The sequence below is a fragment of the Mirounga angustirostris genome, unplaced genomic scaffold, assembly GCF_029215605.1.
Source record: "Mirounga angustirostris isolate CCGP_5_RB_7025 unplaced genomic scaffold, mMirAng1.0.hap1 SCAF_8, whole genome shotgun sequence".
NCBI classification, from domain to species: Eukaryota; Metazoa; Chordata; class Mammalia; order Carnivora; family Phocidae; genus Mirounga; species Mirounga angustirostris.
Window position 1 is genome coordinate 115,794,241 of NW_026991716.1, and position 20,184 is coordinate 115,814,424.

Sequence of the window (20,184 nt, forward strand, 5' to 3'; positions counted from 1 at the left end):
TCTCCACATCCTCACCAACATTTGTTATTTTTTGCCTTTCTGTTAACAACCTTTCTAACACATATGCAGTGATAGCCCATTGTGGTTTTGACTGGCATTTTCCTGATAACTAGTGACATTGAGTATCTTTGCATGTGCCTGTTGACCATCAGTATGTCTTTTTTGGAAAAATGTCTCTTCAGTTCCTCTACCCATTTTTTAATCAGATTATTGTTTTTTACTATTGAGTTATAGGAGTTCTTTATATTTTTTGGATATTTACCTCTTATCGGGTATATGATTTGCAGCTCTTTTCTCCCATTCAGTAGGTTGCCTTTTCATTTTGTTTGCTATGCAAAAGCTTTTTAGGTTAATCTATATCCCACTTGTTTGTTTTTGCTTTTGTTGCCTTTGCTTTTAAAGTTAGATCCAAAAATCAGGGGCACCTGTGTGGCTCAGTTGGTTAAGTGTTTGACTTCGGCTCAGGTCATGATCTTGGGGTAATGGGATCGAGCCCTGGCTCAGGCTCCTTGCTCAGCAGGAGTCTGCTTCTCCCTCTCCCTCTGACCCTTGCCCCACTCGTGGGTTCTCTCTCTCTCAAATAAATAAATAAATAATCTTTTTTAAAAAATAAAGTTAGATCTAAAAATTCAATGCAAAGACTGATATCAAGGAACTTTACCACCTATTTTCTTCTAGTTTTATATTTCCAGGTTTTACTTTTAAGTCTCTAATCTGTTTTGAGTTAATTTTTGTGTATGGTAGAAGATAGTGTAGTTTTATTCTTTTGAATGTGGCTGTCCAGTTTTCCTCTACACCACTTATTGAAAGAGACTGTCTTTTCCCCATTGTATATTTTCACCTCCTTTTTCATAAATCAGTGGACTGTATATGCATGGGTTTTATTTCTGAGCTCTATTCTGTTTTAGTGATCTCTGTGCCTGTTTTTATGCTAATGCCACACTGTTTTGATTACTATAGCTTTGTAATATAGCTTGAAATCAGAGTCCAGCTTTGTTCTTTCTCAAGATTGCTTTTATGGTTCCATACAAGTTTTAGAATTGTTTATTCTGTTTCTGTGAAAAATACCATTGGAATTTTGATAGAGATTGCATTGAATCTGTAGATTGTTTTGTGGTGGTATGGACATTTTATTATTGTTATTTTTTTTTTTTTAAGATTTTATTTATTTATTTAACAGAGAGATAGCGAGAGCAGGAACACAAGCAGGGGGAGTGGGAGAGGGAGAAGCAGGCTTCCTGCCAAGCAGGGAGCCCGATGCGGAACTCGATCCCAGGGTCCTGGGATCATGACCTGAGCCGAAGGCAGACGCTTAATGACTGAGCCACCCAGGCGCCTGGTATGGACATTTTAATATTAATTCTTTCAATCCATGAATATGGTATATCCATTTATTTGTTTATTTTTCAGTTTCTTTCATCAGTGTCTTACAGTTTTCAGTGTATAGGTCTTTCATCTCCTTGTTTAAATTTATTCCTGGGTATTTTATTCTTTTTGATGCAGTTGTAAAGTGAGTTTTTAAAATTTCTCTTTCTGATAGTTGTTGCTAATGTGTAGAAACAGAACAGATTTTATATATTGATTTTGTATCTTGCAACTTTACTGAATCCATTTATGTTATAGCTGTTTTGGTGCAGTCTTTAGGGTTTTCTGTGTTTAAAATCATGTCATCCACAAAAAGTGATAGTTTTACTTTTTTCCTTTCCAATTTGGATGCATTTTCTTTTTCTTGTCTAATTGTTCTGGCTAAGATTTCCAATACTATGTTGAATAAAAGTGGTGAGAGTAGGCATCCTTGATTCGTTCCTGATCTCAGAGGAAAAGCTTTGAGCTTTTCAGCATTCAGTATGATGTTAGCTGTGGGGTGAATCTTTGTTAATATCCAGCACTACTCCCTTATTTTACAAGATAGATAAATTAATTGCAAGTGGGTTTTTTTTTTTTATTTGTAATGCTTCAGAAATGTGGAGTCTTTCATTTGTGTAGATGTCTCTTTTTTAAGTACTGACTTCATATTATATCCTTGATTGAAAACCTGTGAGAGCAATAGTATTTTCTGAGGCTGCTTGCCAGATTATATTTATGTAAAATACGAACATTGAGTAACTTAAGATGAACTAGGCCTGTGACCTCATTTTTAGAATTTAAGTTGCTAAAGTACAGACACAATCACCTATTTTGTATTAATTTCAAGGCTTCTTTGCATTCACCAAGATTTGCTTTACACCTACTCTTGACTTATTTTTACCCTATATATTGCCCTTGTATTCTCCCCTTAATTTGTTTTAACCTGTTTGATGTAAAAAAAAAAAATCTGTGTGAAACAGTAAATTTGACATAGTTTCTTCATAGTTTCTCCTTAAGTAGTGCTTTCTGTAGGCTATCTCATGAGATGTGTATCTGTTAGGATTAGGTTTGGCAGCATATAACAAAAATCCAACATGTTCAGGCCTGATAGGGAAATTGATTTTTCTCTCACGTTCATCAAGTCTGGAATTAGGAAGTGCAGAGATAATGAGTTTCACTGTATCGGGGATTCAGGCATCTTCTGTCTTCCTGTTCTACTATCATTATCACATACTCTCATGATCCCAAATGGCTACTTGAGCTCTAACTCTTATATCCAAACTCCAGGCAATAAAAGTGAAGAAGGGTGGAAAGGCAAAGGGGTTTTTGCTGGCTGAGTTTGGTCGCTCTAAGCAGTCTTTTCTTCCCCAAAGACACAAAACCATTTATTTCATTTTACATTTCATTAACCATGACAGGGCCATGTGGCCTCTTGGCTATATCTGTTACCAGGGGGCCTTGAAAGTACGTAGAGTATTTGATTTCTCCCACAGTGTACCCAGCTGGATTCTTTTGGGTTCTGTATATTGTGAAGGAAGGATAGAATGGATGTTGAGGTAAGCAACTAAGAGCTTCTTTACTTCACAGTTATTGCACAGTTTTTATAGGAACATAGGAAACCCGGTGAGGTCTAGGTGGCTCAATATCTGGTTTATAATATAATCATGGGAAATGATACTAAGGTATCTCTCTGATTTAAACTTATTTGATCTATATTAACTGTCATTTTTGTGTTATTGTTACCAGATACATGTGCTAGGTACTTTTTATACCTTCTCTATAATCCCTACACTTTCTGGTAGGGCACTGTCTTTCATGCCACAAATGAGAAGACTGAGGCCCAGATAGATTGCATAACCTGTCAGGTTCTCGTAACTGGTTAAGTGGTGAGTCAGATATTGATCCCACTGTTTAAGATCAGTATTGATAACTGCCTCTGTCCTCTTTATTAATCTGTCTACATATATAGCTATCCACTGCTACCCCTGCTCCACTCCTTGTACATAAAAATTGTTTGAGGTTGCTCAGATATACACAAAAAACGACAAAACAAGAAGATAAACAGATTGAAGGGAATGTAAATGTGAGAAAACCTGATGAAGCTAAGATACATGTGGTACACAGAGCTGAATGCTCCATCATCCCAGACTGGTGCTAGAAGGCTTGGTCTGACTTGTGTTCTATCAAATACTGAAAGACAGGAAAACAAGCTTGAATTTTCTTTATTGGGACTCTTGGCATCTTCATTGTTTTAATCATATAATAATTTGAATCCTTATAAGGAATACTAGTTTTTCATTTTGCAGCTTCAAGGAATCTTTAAAGGTCATTATAATAGTAATATTAGTGTTTTCTGGTTTTCTCTTTGTGGGTTAGGTAAGCTGAATTCCTGTTACTTGTTTTTTAAGAAGTGGAAACCTAGGGATACCTGGGTGGCTCAGTCAGTTGAGTTTTGGACTCTTGGTTTTGGCTCAGGTCATGATCTCAGGATTGTGAGATCAAGCCCCACATGGGCCGTGCTGAACACAGAGTCTGCTTGAGACTCTTTCTCTCTCTCTCTCTGCTCCTCCCCCGCTCTCAAATAAATAAATAAATAGAAACCTAGTCAAAGAGAATTTTTTAGCTGGATACGGGTCATATGCTTAGTAAAAACTAGGGCTCATTTTTGTTTGTTTATAGAAATGCTCATATCATAGTTTTGAAAGGTATATTCTGGAAGACTGTGATCTTGACAAAAATGGTGGTGTGCTTTTTACAGAGCTCCTTGAAGACAAAAGATTTGTCTTACTCATTTTTTTCTCTGGTGTCTTCAGTATATGGAAGATATTTGATAAATGAAGAATGAATGAATGACTAGTAAATGAGAAAAATCTGTTAACTAATATAATTAATATTTATCCTTCTTTAAACAAGTAAGCCAGTTACCTAAAATAGAGGAAAAATAGGTCATCTTTTTTTTTTTTTTTTTTTTTAGCCCTGGCAAGTTGTATGAGGTGGGTTATAGTAATGATTGGACATTGGGACCACGAAGTCCAGCCCTTGAACTTGGTATATTTGGAGAATTGCTATAACTGTGATACACCTGAAACATAGTGGTTGTTAAGGCAAGTAGCAGGAGATGAGTCTGGTAGGCTCCTGGCATGTGAAAGTTCCTTATTAATTGTAAGGAATACAAGTTAGGCCCGGATTTTGAAAGCATATTTTATATGATATGTTTATTATCTTTTTGAAAATGACTTTTTTAATGGGCAACAGAAGGGACATGATTTGGTTTGAATAACATTTAAAAAATAAATAATGTAATTCATTTCTTATATTTTAATTTTTAGGACTATTTGTGAAAAATAAATTAACAGAATATTTAATTACTTTATTTTGTTTTATTTCTCAGGATGTGATCTTCGTGGTGGGAAGCTAAGTTTTTAAACTACCCCAATGGATGCAGACAGTGATGTTGCATTGGACATTCTAATTACAAATGTAGTCTGTGTTTTTAGAACAAGATGCCATTTGAACTTAAGGAAGATTGCTTTGGAGGGAGCAAATGTAATTTATAAGCGTGATGTTGGAGTAAGTATCTTAATTTTGGTATGTGTGCTATACAGACTAATTTTATAGTGCTGTGAATCATATTCTAAAACATATTCTCTATACAGATAGTTTATGAGTACCTTACCACGTGCGAGTTGTACTCACTACAACATTGAGCCTTGTAGAAGTGGCCCCTCCTCCTGTGAAGTGTCAGCTTTTGGATGTTCCCTGTCTCCAGGTCTTAGCAAAGAATTCACAGGCTACTAGAATTGTATTGTCCTCTCAATTTCTTTTAAATGAAGAAGGGGGCATTTATATGTGGCATATACTATTCAAATATAATTTTTTAGGGGCTCCTGGGTGGCACAGTCGGTTAAATGTCAGACTCTTGGTTTTGGCTCAGGTTCTGGGCTCAGGTCGTGAGATCGAGCCCTGTGTCAGGCTATGCTCTCCCTCTAGCCCTCCGTCCACTCTCTCACTTTCTCTTTTTTAAATAAATCTTTAAAAATATATAGTTACATGAATGATGTATGATACGAATGATGCCCTAATATATATGTTGTGATTTTTGTAGTATATTTTAATACCCCTCTTTATTTAGCCAAAATAGTTGGTATTCTTTAGTAACAAATTGCTGAAAATAATATGGCTCATATCCTAACCCAGACACTATAAATTTTAGTTTTTGTTAGACCTATAATATTTAAAATAAAAACATTGATAACTTGCTTTTAACCTTAATGAGATTAACATTACAAGTGACAATGTGTGTTCACTGGCTTTTATAAACCAAATGGTATTGAAATATATATCTTATACATTTATCATGAAAATTATGAATGTATATGAAAGCTCTAGCTCTAAAAATTAGGTGCCAGTATATCTCAGTAAATTATCATTAGCTCTTAGTACTAGAAACTAAGTTAAGATGAATTAAATTCAATTAAAAATTGCAGTGACCCACAATTAAAGATTTTCAAGTTCATCAGTAATGCCATCGTCACCTAAATAAAGGCAAAAGATATCTGCTAAGACGGTTAGAGAGTAAAATGCCTAATACCGCTTTGGAACTTAGCATGCCATGTGACAGGGAAGTCATTTTTCATAGAAGGTTAATTGAAGAAGCTGAATTGATGGATAAGGTGGTGGTGAAAGACAATTAAATGCAGAATAAACTCAGTGTTTCTCAACCCCTTGTGTATGAAATTTTATAATATCTTTTGGTTCAAGTTTAATTTGGCTCTTTGTTAAATTTTATCCTTCCAGACTTAATAGCGAAAGTTTGATAATATGACATATGACAGAGAAAGCGTGAAACTCCAAAAGTAACAGAAGTTTTAAGGAGAAATGTCCGATTCATTTATATGTTACAATATTCAGTAAACATTTATCTCTTATACATAATGGGCATATAATATTTTCCATAAATGAAAAATTGCAATGAAAATTTAAATTCACATTGTTCTCTTGGACCTCAGTCCTTGACTGATTTATGCTCACTGTGTAGATAATTTCATTCAAACCCACAACCTTAAATGCCTTTCATATCTAAGGAATCTAAAATTACATCTCCAGGTCCAACATTTGTCCTGCACTCAAGATTTATATATTGAACTTGAATATGTAGTAGGCATCTCAATTGTAAGATACAATATAATGATGAGTACCATGAAGCAGAATAAAGCAGGGTAGGAGGTGGGGAGCAATGCGGAGATGGGTGCTTTGGTGGAGTGGTCAGGGAAGGCCTCTCTCTCTGACATCTGGTGAGAGAATGAAAGTGAGAATATTGAGGGAAGAATATTCCAGATGAAATAGTAACAATTACTGCAAAACTCCTGAGGTTTTAATAAGTTTGGCATCTTTAAGGATCCATGCAAATTGCAAATTCCAGTTACATGACTAGGGTGGAATGAGAGTTGAAAAGTTTGCATGCTTATAGCACATTGATTTCAAGTATATAGTAAGATGTTTATACAGACCTTGTATTTATAATTAATTAAATGTCTTTTTGAATTAATATGTTCTTTGTGTTCAGTATGGTACTTGATGTCAGAATGGATGATTTGGAGAACAGTTACTTATTTCAGTCTTGGGTAAGCGTCAAGTAGTAGTTACACTTTTATTAAAATGGCCACATGGAGCAGAATCATAAGTGAAAATTAACACTTAATATATAACCACGTTTTTGTTTTATTTTGTTCTTTTGCAGAAAGTATTAATGAAGCTTAGAAAACCTAGAATTACAGCTACAATTTGGTCCTCAGGAAAAATTATTTGCACTGGAGCAACAAGGTAAATTTTACTTGAAATTTTTACTTGAATTTTTAAATTTTTCCTTCGTGGAAAGGACATTTTCCTAGACTTAAAACAAAATCATGTGTACAGTTTGTCATGTTTGTCAGTATAAAATTCATTTCCTGTGTAACTGATCATCTTTTCTTTCCTTAAAACCATAGTGAAGAAGAAGCTAAATTTGGTGCCAGACGTTTAGCCCGCAGTCTGCAGAAACTAGGTTTTCAGGTAACATTTTCAAAAAACATCCAAACTACAAATATTATGGGATTTAATTTATAAAGTTAAACTTTTTAATTTGATAGACTAAAGAAATCACACAGAGGGGTGCCTGGGTGGCTCAGTCAGTTAAATGTCTGACTTCAGCTCAGGTCATGATCTCAGGGTCCTGGGATTGAGCCCTGCCTCGGGGCTCCCTGCTCAAGGGGGGCCTGCTTCTCCGTCTCCCTCTGCCACTCCCCCTGCTTGTGCACGGTCTCGCTCTCCTTCTCTCTCTCTCTCTCTCTCAAATAAATAAAATCTTTAAGGGAAAAAAAGAAATCACACAGATACTCTTCTCATGATTGGCCTTTTTCTTATTGTCCTTCAGTACAAAAATTTAGTAGCGAACTCTTACTCATGTGAGTACTTGTAAAGGATCTTGGCATTTTCACTAACCCCTTGCTCACTGAGAGATTTGTTGCCTTACAAGTGAACTGCCTTTTCAACTCTTTTAGGCTGTTCACTTCTCACCAAAAAAATCTTGTTTTTGATCATCTCAAGAGTGGTATGTCGGGATGATGAGTAGAGAGTAGGGCCATATGTTTAAAAAGTTAAAGTGTATTTGTTTTTATTTATAGATAGCTATCACATAAATTATAAAGAAGAAAAAAGAACTAGAATGGAACTTCCACAGATCTATGCATTTAATGGCTAAGAGTAAACAGTGTTCCTACATATTACTGTTAGCGAGAACATTACTATTATAACAGGGAATTGTGATTATTTAAAATACGCCGAACTTATGTAATCTGTGCTTTAGCAATAACTACACTGTGTTGTAAGTTGAAAAGAATTCACATGACTAATACCAACTATACACCAGTGTATAAGGACTGAGAAAAGGCTGCATTCTGTAAAATCAATCAGATGTGTTAAAAATGACATAAATCCAAAACAAAATGCATGTTGTATAAAAAGGGACATTTGTAAGATTGGCTTGCTGTGTCAAATCCGTGGTTTGGTCCACAAAAAGTACACACTGGTTGGCGGGCTCTCACATGGAAAGTGACTGTCACTGGCAGGTTTCATCAAATATAATTTTATGGAGGCATAAATTTGAGTAAAATTAGTACATATTATGGATTTGTTACATCACTTGCAAATGATGAGTAAATGAAAGGAAGATAAAGATGAGCTGTGGTCCCCAAAGAGGTGGGTCCAGGCTGTATGGAATTTGAATGAGCAGTGGTGGGAAGTTGAGTTTCTTTCTGACCTCTTCAGTCTTCCCTGAGGTGGAAGGTGCTAGAAAGGCACGGAAGTGCTGATGGGTAGGGGAGGGTTGGTGCTTGAGGAAAGTGGCAATATTGAGAGTCTTGACTGATGGTGGTGCCACTTTGGACAGTTCTGTGACTTTCATCAACTGCCTTGTGCAAGTACTCAGCTGGAGAACAGTTAATCCAGAATTGTGGTTTTACTGGGAACATTTCGAAGCATAATAAGATACAGCCATTCAAGTTATTGGTAGGAGTTGCTGAAGTTACTTTTCAGCCTGCTTCTTGTCTTAGCATAACATTGGGAGTGTTGAGAAAAATCCCATTTAAAAACACAATTTTCTCAGCTTACCCCCGCAAAAAGAAAACTGATGAGCAGTTGTCTTTTTTTTTTTTTTCTGATGAGTAATTTTTTTGTTTCAAAACAATTCATTGAGTTGTACTTCTTTCCTACAGGTAATATTTACAGATTTTAAGGTCGTTAACGTTTTGGCAGTGTGTAACATGCCATTTGAAATCCGTTTGCCAGAATTCACAAAGAACAATAGACCTCATGCCAGGTAGGTCTTTGAAGAATCAAGACAACTTACCAAATTTGTAATTACTTGTCAACCTGTAAATATTTATATTAATTGTGATTTTTTTTTTTTTTTTGGTATAGTTACGAACCTGAACTTCATCCTGCTGTGTGCTATCGGATAAAATCTCTAAGAGCTACATTACAGATTTTTTCAACAGGAAGTATCACAGTAACAGGTATTTTATGATATTGAAACCAAGCTTATGGTCAATTATGGTTTGAATGAGGTGCCTATATCGAACTGGAAATAATGTCTCATTTGTCCCCGTTAGTCACTTCTACTCCTCGAGGGGAAACAGTATCCTGACTTTTAACACTGTAGTTTAGTTTTCTCTACTTTTATATACTATTTTAAAATCTTACATATGCTATTTTGTATCTGTCTTCTTTCACTCATTATTATCTTAGTGTGAGATTCATCCATATTATTCCATGTAGTAATAGATCAGTCATTCTTATTGCTGTATAGTACCCAGGATGTGAATTATACTGTCCATAAGCATTTGGATAGTTTCCAGTTTGGACCTGTTAAGAATATCCTAGTATATATTTTCATAGTATGATATTTCTTTAATTTATGATGTCTTGCATTTAAAATATTCAAAGAGAAACCCATTTTGTAAACATCATGGAGAAGAGGTTTTATATAAGTAAAATAGGCAAATATCATTGGTACCTCTCTGCCATGTCTTATGTGTATTTTGTTCTGTATCTTTTGAGTCTTAAGTATTTAGAAGGGGTGGATTCAAGCAACCAGGCATTGAGAACTTTAGTGCTCAGGATGGCTTTAAAGGGACTGTATTTATAAATGGTACAGAAATACCACTTGGGCGTCAGGCCCAACCTTCAGCTAAACTGAGTTCAGGAGAATTTCTTTCGTGTTCTTGAATTTTTCTTTGTATTCCGTAGTCCTTAGAGGAAAATACACATTATTGACACCTTTAGACTCACAACAAGTAAACTTATCGTCCAACTTTGACTCATCCTGTGGGTTTTCACATCTTCCTTGGAGACTTTTAAAGCCTACTGCCCGCGTCATGCCTGACTCTTAAAGTGGAGGGATGGGGCACAGTCCCATTTGTTCCCTTCTTTCAGCTATCTCTTTCTACATTTTGGAGCCCAGACTTCTGAGAAGCCCCAAAGTCTATTGATCGATAGGTCCCTACTAAGTATAGAGTTTACGATGCTTAGGTAAAATCTGTATTTACTGAGTTAATAGATAATTAAACAACATAATAACAAGCTGAGGATAATTGGGTTAATTAGTATGCATTATATATTTACATCTGGAACATCCTATGAAATGTTAACAATTCAGTGAACAGATACTGAGTGGTTCCCATAGGCAAAGCACTGTCCTGTGTGGGGGAGGGGAGGGTAATCAGGAAGGAGCAGACCCAGATAACATGTGGTCAGTACCCTCAGAGAGTTCACAGTGGGTACAATATGTACGTTTTCAGCATCTTTCAAAAGAATTAAGAATTTTGAATTTTGTTCAAAATAAGTTTTATGAAAATATTTTCATTGTCTCTTTTTATGTTTCTTTTTAGCTATTTAAATGGAGATTACATTTTTAAAAAGTTATTCCAAACATTATGTGGATTAATTCACATATACTGTCACCCCCTTCCCGCATGTGTGTTTCCCTATTTACTGAGTAAGCTGTGAGGATGAATGGCCAGATTAATATTAAACATGTGGCAGGTAGTGAGTACTAGTAAATCTGTGAGGGGTTTTTAGACCACTTAGTTAATAACCGCACTCTGGTTTCCCAGTACTTTGGAAGCAGCTTTGTTTTACTTTACTGGACTCCTTAGTACTCCTGTGAGCATCAGCGGTAGCCTAACCAAAAGCCAGGCTACAGTGACCAAAAGGATAGTGACCAAAGTGTCTAGTCCCGTTTATCACTTCTTCCTTTAATCAGCATCCAACAGCGCTGTTAGACGTGCTTTTTATATATACTGTCTTCACGCTGCCCTAAACCAAGGTGAATAATAGCATTTTGTGTTTCACATTTCCTTGAATTGTTCAGAAAAGATTTCACTCTCTTGGTTTTATTATGACTGTATAATTATGTAAAGTGTAGATCTTTCTTTTAAACAATTAATCCGATAGTCTAAACCATGTGAATGTTTTCAGTGCCGGGAAATGCACGTTCCTAGCGCTCGCTCGTCTCACGAGGCCTTTCTCCGTTGTGCTTGTTACAGGGCCCAACGTAAAGGCTGTTGCTACCGCTGTGGAGCAGATTTACCCGTTTGTGTTTGAAAGCAGGAAAGAAATTTTATAATTCATCACGTAATTGGTTAGAATCCCTAACTGAGCACCTTTTAAAACCTGCTGCACATTGGACTCAAAACAAAAGGAAAACTGGACCAACAGTAATTGAGGAAATAGACTCTTTTATTCATTCACGGCTACAGTGTAAGCTCCAGGCCCTTTGGATTTTATTTCAAACCTTGCTGTAATATAAAAAGGAAGTTTACAAGACATGACATTGCTGCTTTTACAAAAGGACATTCTATTTATTTTCGCAGTAATTCTCATGTCCCCGTAAGCAGAGCTGTCACAGTGTGCACTACCTTAAATTGTTTCGTTATTGTCATTATTTCTTCCCAGTTTGAGCTAATGTGTTTTATTTGTGAATAGTCTTTTACATTTTTGTATGCTGAATATGGGCACCAAAGAACCTGTAAAAGTTATCTTTTTCAATTGAATGTGCACAAATAAAAGTTTGGAAAAGATCTCTCTTCATATCCATTCTGTAACTTTTATTCCCCATTTTCTATTTTAACAAAAATTGTATTCATAATTCTTTTTTCTTTTTAATCTATGCAAGCTTAGACTTTTGCTAAAGTATGTTGGCTTCTTTTTGAAGTGTATTTTGTAAATATATATATGCCACATGTGTATAGTATCTTTTACTGCTCTGTTACCAAATATCAAATAGGAATTTTTTCTTGCAGATTAGAAGTAAAAGTATGTATATAAACTCTAGGGAGCGAACCGGAGTAGAACTTTATAGATTAAGCATAATGTTTTATGTTGCTAATTTAATATGATAGAAAATGTTAAATATCTTTTCCAAGTTACGAAAGTGTAGTTTTAAAAAGCGAAACCTCTCACCTACAAGATGGGTATGAGAAAGAAGCTGTGATGGGTTGTACCTCATGTGCTTTTGTTACTCTGGTAAGACTCCCCTCTAGTTGTAGGAGAGTAGTAATCTTAGGTCGCTGCTGAAGGCTATACTGAGAGTCTTGTCAGAAGTTGATACATTGTGCTGTTTTAACAAGAAGTGCCCACAAGCTGCCTCTGTGCCACAGTATAATTATAATGTAGTTCAACTTGAACTTGAAAGCCATTTTGCAAGATACATCTTTCCCCTTGCTGTGTCTTATTTAATGGAGCTGAAGAGTGACTGTTCAGTATTAGGGATTGCTCCTCTTAAAGTTACAATAGATACGCATTTGTGAAACATTGGCCCTTCCGGCTCACCCAAGAGCCCTGGGGGTAGTACACGATCGGGCTGCACCTGTGTGCTACCACTTGGGATTAGGAGTTTAGTAGAACCAACAGTAATTTCATTTAGAAATAAAGCTGAGTGGTGAGTCCAATTAGCCTCTTAGCAGTAACTTAATAGAGACAATATTCCAACACGAAAACCTGAATTTTCAAAACGTTTTGAAAGTTTCATGAAAAATTGCAACGTCTTGTCCTCCGTGTTCTAGTTCATTTTCCTGATCATATTATAAAGTCTTCCAAACCTAGCTTACATACTGCACTGAACAACATACATAATTTTATATTTATTTTTATCTTCTTTTCTCTCGATGCCTTCCCCTACTGTGCCTCTCACTCTTAAATCGGGGGGCAAAGGCTGGCTTTTATATTTTCTTTCTTGTGAAAGACTTAATTGTTATTTTCAGACTTCTCTTATTCTCTCTCTCTTTTTTTTTTTTTCTTTTACATTGTGTTTATTTGCTTCATTTTAAGATCCAGCAGTATAGGGTAAACCTCATAAAATATAGAGGATACAATTCGGTGAAGAAGTCACAGGTTCTGGGAGACTATTTTTAAAAATTGAGATTTTCCACTTAGCTTTAATCAACAGTAATAAGTGACCTGTTTTGTAAATGTTCACCCAAAAAAAAAAAAAAAAAGAAATACAGAAAAGGCGGAAAACATGATTATATGGCCAAGGTGCAGATCCAGATGTTGTATTTTCAGTATTCAAGTGACTTGAAAAGTAGGTAGATCAGTAGCTCATCAAAATGCTTTCTCAGAAAAGAGGAAGAAAGACAATCTAACCAGGTCAGGTTTCAGGGCTGCTGTGTGAGCGTCACCTGGCAAAGTGTCATGGATAACCCACTAAACTTAACGAAGCTGGTAAGAATGAGCGTGTCTGATGTCTTCTGCTGGCTCTTCACAAGTGCTGTAAATTTTTTTATAAATAAAAACTGTGAATATATACATACAAATGATAAGTATTCCCCCTTTTTTTATTTTTGAAAATCAAAAAGCTCTGGTTAGGGGTGTATTGGGTAAAAATTTGTTTGAAGACAGAATTATTTAGTTACAGACTCAGGATAATAGAAAAATACAAGCGGGTTTAAGATACTGAAGTTGAAATCACTAGTGATAAACCTCCTAAGTTTATGAACAATTTCCTACCCATTTATGATGAATGGCTAAAACAAGAAATTGCTAATGTAGATATACAGTGTTTGAACTTTGAAGGAAACATGTAACAATTTTGTTAAATATCCTACAATCTGTGATGCTTGACAAAGAAAAAAATTCGAATTGATTACCTGTCTTGATTTTTTAAAAATCAGCTCCACATATAATTCCACTGAGGATTCATAATAAATTTCTTAAACTGATCCTCTACAGAACACACTTTTCCTTCTCCTTCCAAAATAAAACAGAAAACATGCTCTAACTTGCATAGGAAATGTGCTGTGGTAGAAGATCTCAAGTCTCCCTTCCTTGTAACTTTCCCCTGCCAATCTTTATGTAATACATTTCAGAATCAGGACTTTCAGCCATTCTCCTGAGTCTCTGCTAATACAGTTTCACTATTACTTACATAGATTTATAGTCTTTCCATTTTGTTATAGGGGAATTCCTAGATCATATACCCTTACACCAAACTGGGACAGTTTGTTAGGGGTCAATAGGAAAATTCCAGTCTAAATAACAGAGGGTTTCGGCTCTTAGGGGTTCTCTTTTCTTTAGGCCAATCGTAATGTTTTATTCTTTTTCAAGTTAGGTTGTTCATGCTTTTAAGTTTTTGTGGTGTCTCCCATAGCTTATAATAGTAATTTAATGGGTCACTACTTAAGTAGATTGAGATTCTTTATTGCAGATTTTCTGTCATCATATCCAAATCGGTAAAATACCTCACCGAGTCCTAATATTCAACTGGAGAAATACAGAAGGGAGCAATTCATTGTTGTGTGGGAAAAACCCAAGTTTCTGGTACAGTTGGTGACCTCCATTTCATCCTAAAGAAGAACATGGTGAGGGAGTTGTCCTGATGCCTGAATGTCACTCACTACATCTGCAGTCATCTGAAAGTCCGCATCAGTGCTAGCCCGCATGCCATAACCTGAGGTAGTGACAGTCCTGAGGAGTGCAAAGAATTGCAGGAAGCTATGGATCACTATTAAGTCATCATGAAAGCCTTCCAAGGAGAGGGTTTTATAAGCTTGACTTAATAACTCACACCTAATTGATTAGAGATTTGGATTAATAACCTAATGGCCTGACTCCTTTTCTAAGGTTTTACTAACAGGTATTACTAAATAAAAATGGTCCCAGCATTTTGAAATTGTCCTTTCTAGTCGTATTTTTTTAAATGGGTGGGAAAATGTTTACTTTTCTCAACCTATTGCAGAATTGTTTCTTTTAATATTTTATACATAAAATTCATAAAAGGGCATTACACTGTAGTTCATAATTCATAAAAGCAGCTGCATAATCTTTGTACCTGTTGAACTACAGTTAGGAATTATCACTGAAATCCTAGCCAGGATCCTCTCCTAATCTAGACCAGAGGTGCAATTACCCACGTTGTGTCCTGGTTCTTTTTTACAGAAGGCCCAGTGCAAGTACTGTTGTAGTGGGCAAAAAACCATAAGCTCGTGTTCAGGCCACTTCAGTGTCTGAGTCATAAAGCTGCCACCGGCCTCTGTACATACATACCTTAAGGCAAAAGTTGATCGCATTACTAGTTCATAGTTTTTCAAAGGTTGCTCTGTGAAAAAAGTGCATAGTACTGAACCAGCCAGTATGTGTTTCACCTGGTATCCTACGCAGAGTAAGAAAGGGATCATGGGATCTTGTACCTCATTTACCTTTCGAGAGGTGGAGGTTAAAGGTGGTCTTTATAATTTCAGGGTGTCTCTAAAACTAGCTCAGCAACACAAAGGAGAAGACATGGGAGTGGCCAATATGTGTTGGTACAAAGACACCCTTCGGATTGTTCTTCTACTTTATCAACATTTCTAAGGTTTGAGGCCATTAGGTCTCTGGAGAAAGCTGCCTTGGTTGTCCCCTACCACACAGCTTTTTACACTCCAAGAGCTGCTCTTGGGGTTTTCTTTTTTGAAGCGGTTTTGGCACTAATTCCTCTTGATGATGACTCATAAAACAAATGTTGTTTTTCACATAGTTCCTGAAAGAGAAAGAGGCACTAATGAAAATGTCACTGTTAGTTTATAGTACTTGGGGAAAAAAAAAAAAAAGTACAGGCTATTATTTTTTTAAATCACCCTGGGGCTTTAATGTCTTAACTAAGCCAAAAAGACATTTTTATTGCAAAGCCTTGATGTATCATGAAATTCCGTGTACCACCAAACTTTGGTCATTCTCACTCAAAGAGTAAGGTGGGGAGGGTGACTTCCCAGAAAAATCAAGGCATTCCTACCTGCAGAGTCCAAGGATAGAACTAATGGAGATAATGGCTCAGATCCTATTTTATTTTTCTCCTCTTCTCAAACTCTACCAATGTGCCTATATTTATGTCTGTGTAGTCTGCCTTCTGCATTATCCGCTTGCTCCTGCATTAATAAATTCTATGGATTATTTCCATCAGCATAAAAATATGCCCTAGGATTTTACGTTTTTTAAAAACAAAGTAAGGCCACCTTTGAACCTCTTTCAAAGATCTTTTCCTGTCACTTAATCAGTTACTTGAGTATAGACTTATGCTTTCAAGGACCTTACCTTTTAATAAAGGAGACAAGTGTATATAAGCATATAATTTCAAGTATTAAAAGTGCTAATGAGAAAAATGGAGAGGAAAGAAGAATGAAAACAGTCGGGTGGGAGGTGGCTATCGTACTGCTGGCACCACTCTAAAGAGGTGACATTTGATCAGAAACTGATAAGGAGGAAACCCTGTGAAGAACTGGAAGCACTGTTTCCAGAAAAGTCAGATCATGGCTAACACATGAACGACGAGATGAGCTTAGATTTGTGTGATTTGAACCACAGGATTTTGAGCCGAGGAATGACATCTTTAAAAGATCAACTGCTGTATCGAGGATAGACTGGAGGGTGCAGGGGCTGGAAGACCAGTGTAGAGGTTCGTCTAGTCCAAGGAAAAGATGGTGGTTGGGACTGAGCATGGCACTAGTTGAAAGGGTCAGGTTCATGGTGTGTTTCGTTAGCAGATTTAACAAGATTTAGTACAGATGTGAGGTGTAGGGATTATCATGGATGAATCCCAAGCGTCTGGCCTGAGGAGCCCCTCCCCACAACCCCCAGGCAGAAGGTTTGCGGAGGAATGTGTGTGCATTTGGGTGAGTGGGACTGAGAATTAAGAGTTCTGTGTAGGTCACGTTAAGCTAGAGATGCCTATTAGACATTCCAACCAAAGATGTTAAGTAAGCAGGTTTGGAAATTTGAAAGTCAGGTAAAAGGCCAAACCCTGGAGCTATACATTTGGGAGTCCTCATTTTATGGCTTATAATGCCTTTGGGATAGATCTTAAGAAGTGAATATAGATACAGATCTAAGGATTGAGTCCTGGGCACTACTGTATTTAAAGGTGTAGAGGAGGGGAAGGAAGAAGCAAAGGAGACCAAAGAGTGACTAATGAGATAGGAGGAAAAGCAGGGAAGTGTGATATTGCAGAAGACAAGTGAAAATAAGTGTTTCCTAATGATCATCTCAAAATGAATATATCTAAAACATCTCTCCATCCCTGAAACCTAGTTCTCTTTCTGGCTGCCCTATCTTACCATCCATGCAATTTCTCAGGCTAAAAATTTAAATGTCATCCTAACTACTTCATTGCCTTACTCATATATCCAATTCATTCATTCATTGAATAACTATCTGAGATCAATAAGCCAGTGAGGCTGATAGAGAAATGGTCTAAGAACTAAACCTTAGGGCACAAAAACTTTAAAATAGTGGGAAGATAAGATGGAACCAGCAGAGGATGCTGAAGGAGTGACTGACAGACAACCAGGAGGTGGGTCCCCGAAGGCAGAGAAACAAGTATTTCAGGAAGGAGGTCATGCTCACCTAAGTCCAATTCTGGGGATGATCACCACGCTAGCCATTAAGATGAGGAATGAGACTGACCACTGGGTTTAGCAATGTAGAGGTCACTGGGATGTTAGAGCAATTTCACTAGGTTTATAGCCATAAAAGTCTCATTGGAGCAGGTTCATGAGAGAATGGAGAAAGAGGAATTGATGACAATGAATATTCCAGAACTTTGCTATAAATGGTAGCAGAGAAACAGCACAAGCTAAAGGGGAAAATGGAATCAAGACCATTTCCTTTTTTTTTAAGACGGGGGGCGGGGGGGGGCGGAATCACACGATTTCCATGCTGGTGAGAAGTCGAGATCCAGTAGAGAGGTAAAATGTGCATGATGCTGGGCTGAGCAGAGAAAACTGTTGGAGAATGTCCTGGAAAAGGGATGGGGAAGAGCATGAAGTGGTTGGCCTCACATAGGAATGGTGGAACTAACAGAACCCAGAAGGATGACGGTGTATTTAGATACAAACACTAATGTGTGGGTTGGTGTGTAAGGCTATGGAAGTTCCCTTCTGATTGTGTCTACTTCCTCGGTGAAGTCAGAGACAAGGTCATCAGTGGGAGTGAACAGGGCTAAGGAGGTGGGGAGGTTTCCAGAGAGAGAAGGTGGAATGGAGCAGTCGTCTAGGAGACAAGCAGTTAATAGGCCTGGGACGTATGTGACTGCCAGGCAGCACTGAAGGCCACTTGAGGTCAACGATCATGATTTTTTTTTTTTTTTTTTTTTTGAGATGAGAGAGAGAGAGCACGCGCGCACAGGCGGGGGGGAGGGGCAGAGGAGGAGGGAGAAGCAGACTCCCTGCTGAGCAGGGAGCCCACTCCATCCCAGGACCCTGGGATCATGACCTGAGCTGAAGGCAGATGCTTAACCGACTGAGCCAGCCAGGCGACCCCAAGGATCACGATTTAAAGTGAGAAAAACCCAACACTGCGCTTAGGTGCCTTCTCAGCCATGTTCAGCTGTGTGACTGCAGGGGCTCACTTGGGACACCTCAAAATGTAAATCAGCTCACGTCACTCCCTGCTAAAACATTTTAGTAGCTTCCCATTGCACTTAGAATGAAATCCAAGGGGCACCTGGGTGGCTCAGTCGGTTAAGATTAAGCATCTACTTTCTGCTCAGGTCATGATCCAGGCTGCCTGCTCAGGAGGTTGTCTGCTCCTCCCTCTGCCCTCCCTTTGCTACACCCCCCCCCCCCACACACACACACCCTGCTAGTGCTCTCTCTCTCAAATAAATAAGTAAAAATCTTAAAAAAAAAAAAAAAAAAAGAATGAAATCCAAACTTGCTGGCCTGCAGGGCTCTGCATGCTAGTCTCTACCAACTTTCTAACTAAATCTCACAGATTTCAGCCTCCTGGCCTTGCTGTTCCTGGAACAGGTCAAGTGTGTTTCGGATTAGCCTTCATGCTAGCTGTTCTCTCTGCTCCACTTCTCCTTTGCCCTATCATTGTTGGCTCCTTATTGTCACCCAGATTTTATCCTAAGTGTTACCTCTCAGAATAACCTTCTCAGATCACCCGATCAGAAGTAGCCTCGTAATCACTCCCTATCTTATCGGCATGTCTTAATTCTCGGGGCATTTTTGCTCGCTGAGTGATGTGGCTGTAGCACCTTGAACAGTGAGTGCCTGGCACATACTAGATGCTCAGTAAATATTTCTCGAACAAGTGAGTTTGGATGAAGGAAGGAAGGAATGACCACATACAATAAATTACTAGAAGTAAAAACTAACCTAAGTCTCAGAACTAAAATATTTCCGAAAATAAGAAAAAGCATAAAAGTCACAGCTGAAATAGCAAATATGGCCAACACCCCATTTTGAGTTTGTCGCTGGCAGGGCAGAAGTTCAAAATAAAATCCTTTCAAATTACATTATTGCTGAAATCTTTTCTGACCTCTCAGCTGAGTCACTGTTTATTTTATAAGAAACTTAACAACCTTGGAAGAAGGTTCTTTTCTCGGGCTTGCAGAAATGGAAGTAAAAGAACCGAACGCCAAACATGAGAAAGGAAAATGTTAAGCTACATGTAGTATCGCCTTAGAAGTTAATTTCACATTAGAAGTTGTTTCCTTTCTTCCTCCTTAGAAAGTCATTGGGATATGCAAGTCAGGACTCTCTCTTCCCCTGGTGACAAAATTGGACTCGCTCTTTTCATTAACTCCTAAATTTGTGGAGACTCCCTTAACACAGTCTCTGAGCTCACTTCAGCTTCTGTGTCCCAGCAAGCTCCCTTGGGCTTTCCGCAGGCCCCGCATATACTGAGCTAGTTGGATAACTTCTCAATACCATTAGGTATTTTATCTTCCTTTTTATTTTTGTCTCTGACATTTCCCTCCAGGGAACCTTGTTTAACATATCTACTTCATACATACTTTAGCCAGCTAACACGATTCAGGCTACT

General features: G+C 37.4%; 2 protein-coding genes across 5 annotated transcripts in view; one reads left to right on the forward strand and one right to left on the reverse strand.

Moving 5' to 3' along the window:
* The window catches only part of TBPL1 (TATA-box binding protein like 1), a 33,737-nt gene extending 21,776 nt beyond the window's left edge, over nucleotides 1–11,961 (forward strand). For 2 of the 4 annotated variants that reach the window (XM_045865580.3, XM_064598119.1), the window contains 6 exons: nucleotides 4,739–4,917; nucleotides 7,088–7,170; nucleotides 7,335–7,398; nucleotides 9,099–9,202; nucleotides 9,304–9,398; nucleotides 11,430–11,961. In XM_045865580.3, the coding sequence (XP_045721536.1) occupies nucleotides 4,783–4,917; nucleotides 7,088–7,170; nucleotides 7,335–7,398; nucleotides 9,099–9,202; nucleotides 9,304–9,398; nucleotides 11,430–11,509 (561 nt within the window). In that variant the 5' untranslated portion in view covers nucleotides 4,739–4,782 and the 3' untranslated portion in view covers nucleotides 11,510–11,961. Of the gene's footprint in view, nucleotides 1–4,738; nucleotides 4,918–6,913; nucleotides 6,972–7,087; nucleotides 7,171–7,334; nucleotides 7,399–9,098; nucleotides 9,203–9,303; nucleotides 9,399–11,429 lie in introns of those variants that run through there. The other 2 variants (XM_064598120.1, XM_064598118.1) reach the window with 2 other exon arrangements.
* Nucleotides 11,962–13,166: 1,205 nt separating this feature from the next.
* SLC2A12 (solute carrier family 2 member 12) overlaps nucleotides 13,167–20,184 on the reverse strand; it is a 54,337-nt gene continuing 47,319 nt past the window's right edge. Inside the window, exon 5 of the mRNA XM_045865578.3 lies at nucleotides 13,167–15,898. Within this exon, the coding sequence (XP_045721534.1) occupies nucleotides 15,745–15,898 (154 nt within the window). The 3' untranslated portion in view covers nucleotides 13,167–15,744. The remainder of the gene's footprint in view (nucleotides 15,899–20,184) is intronic.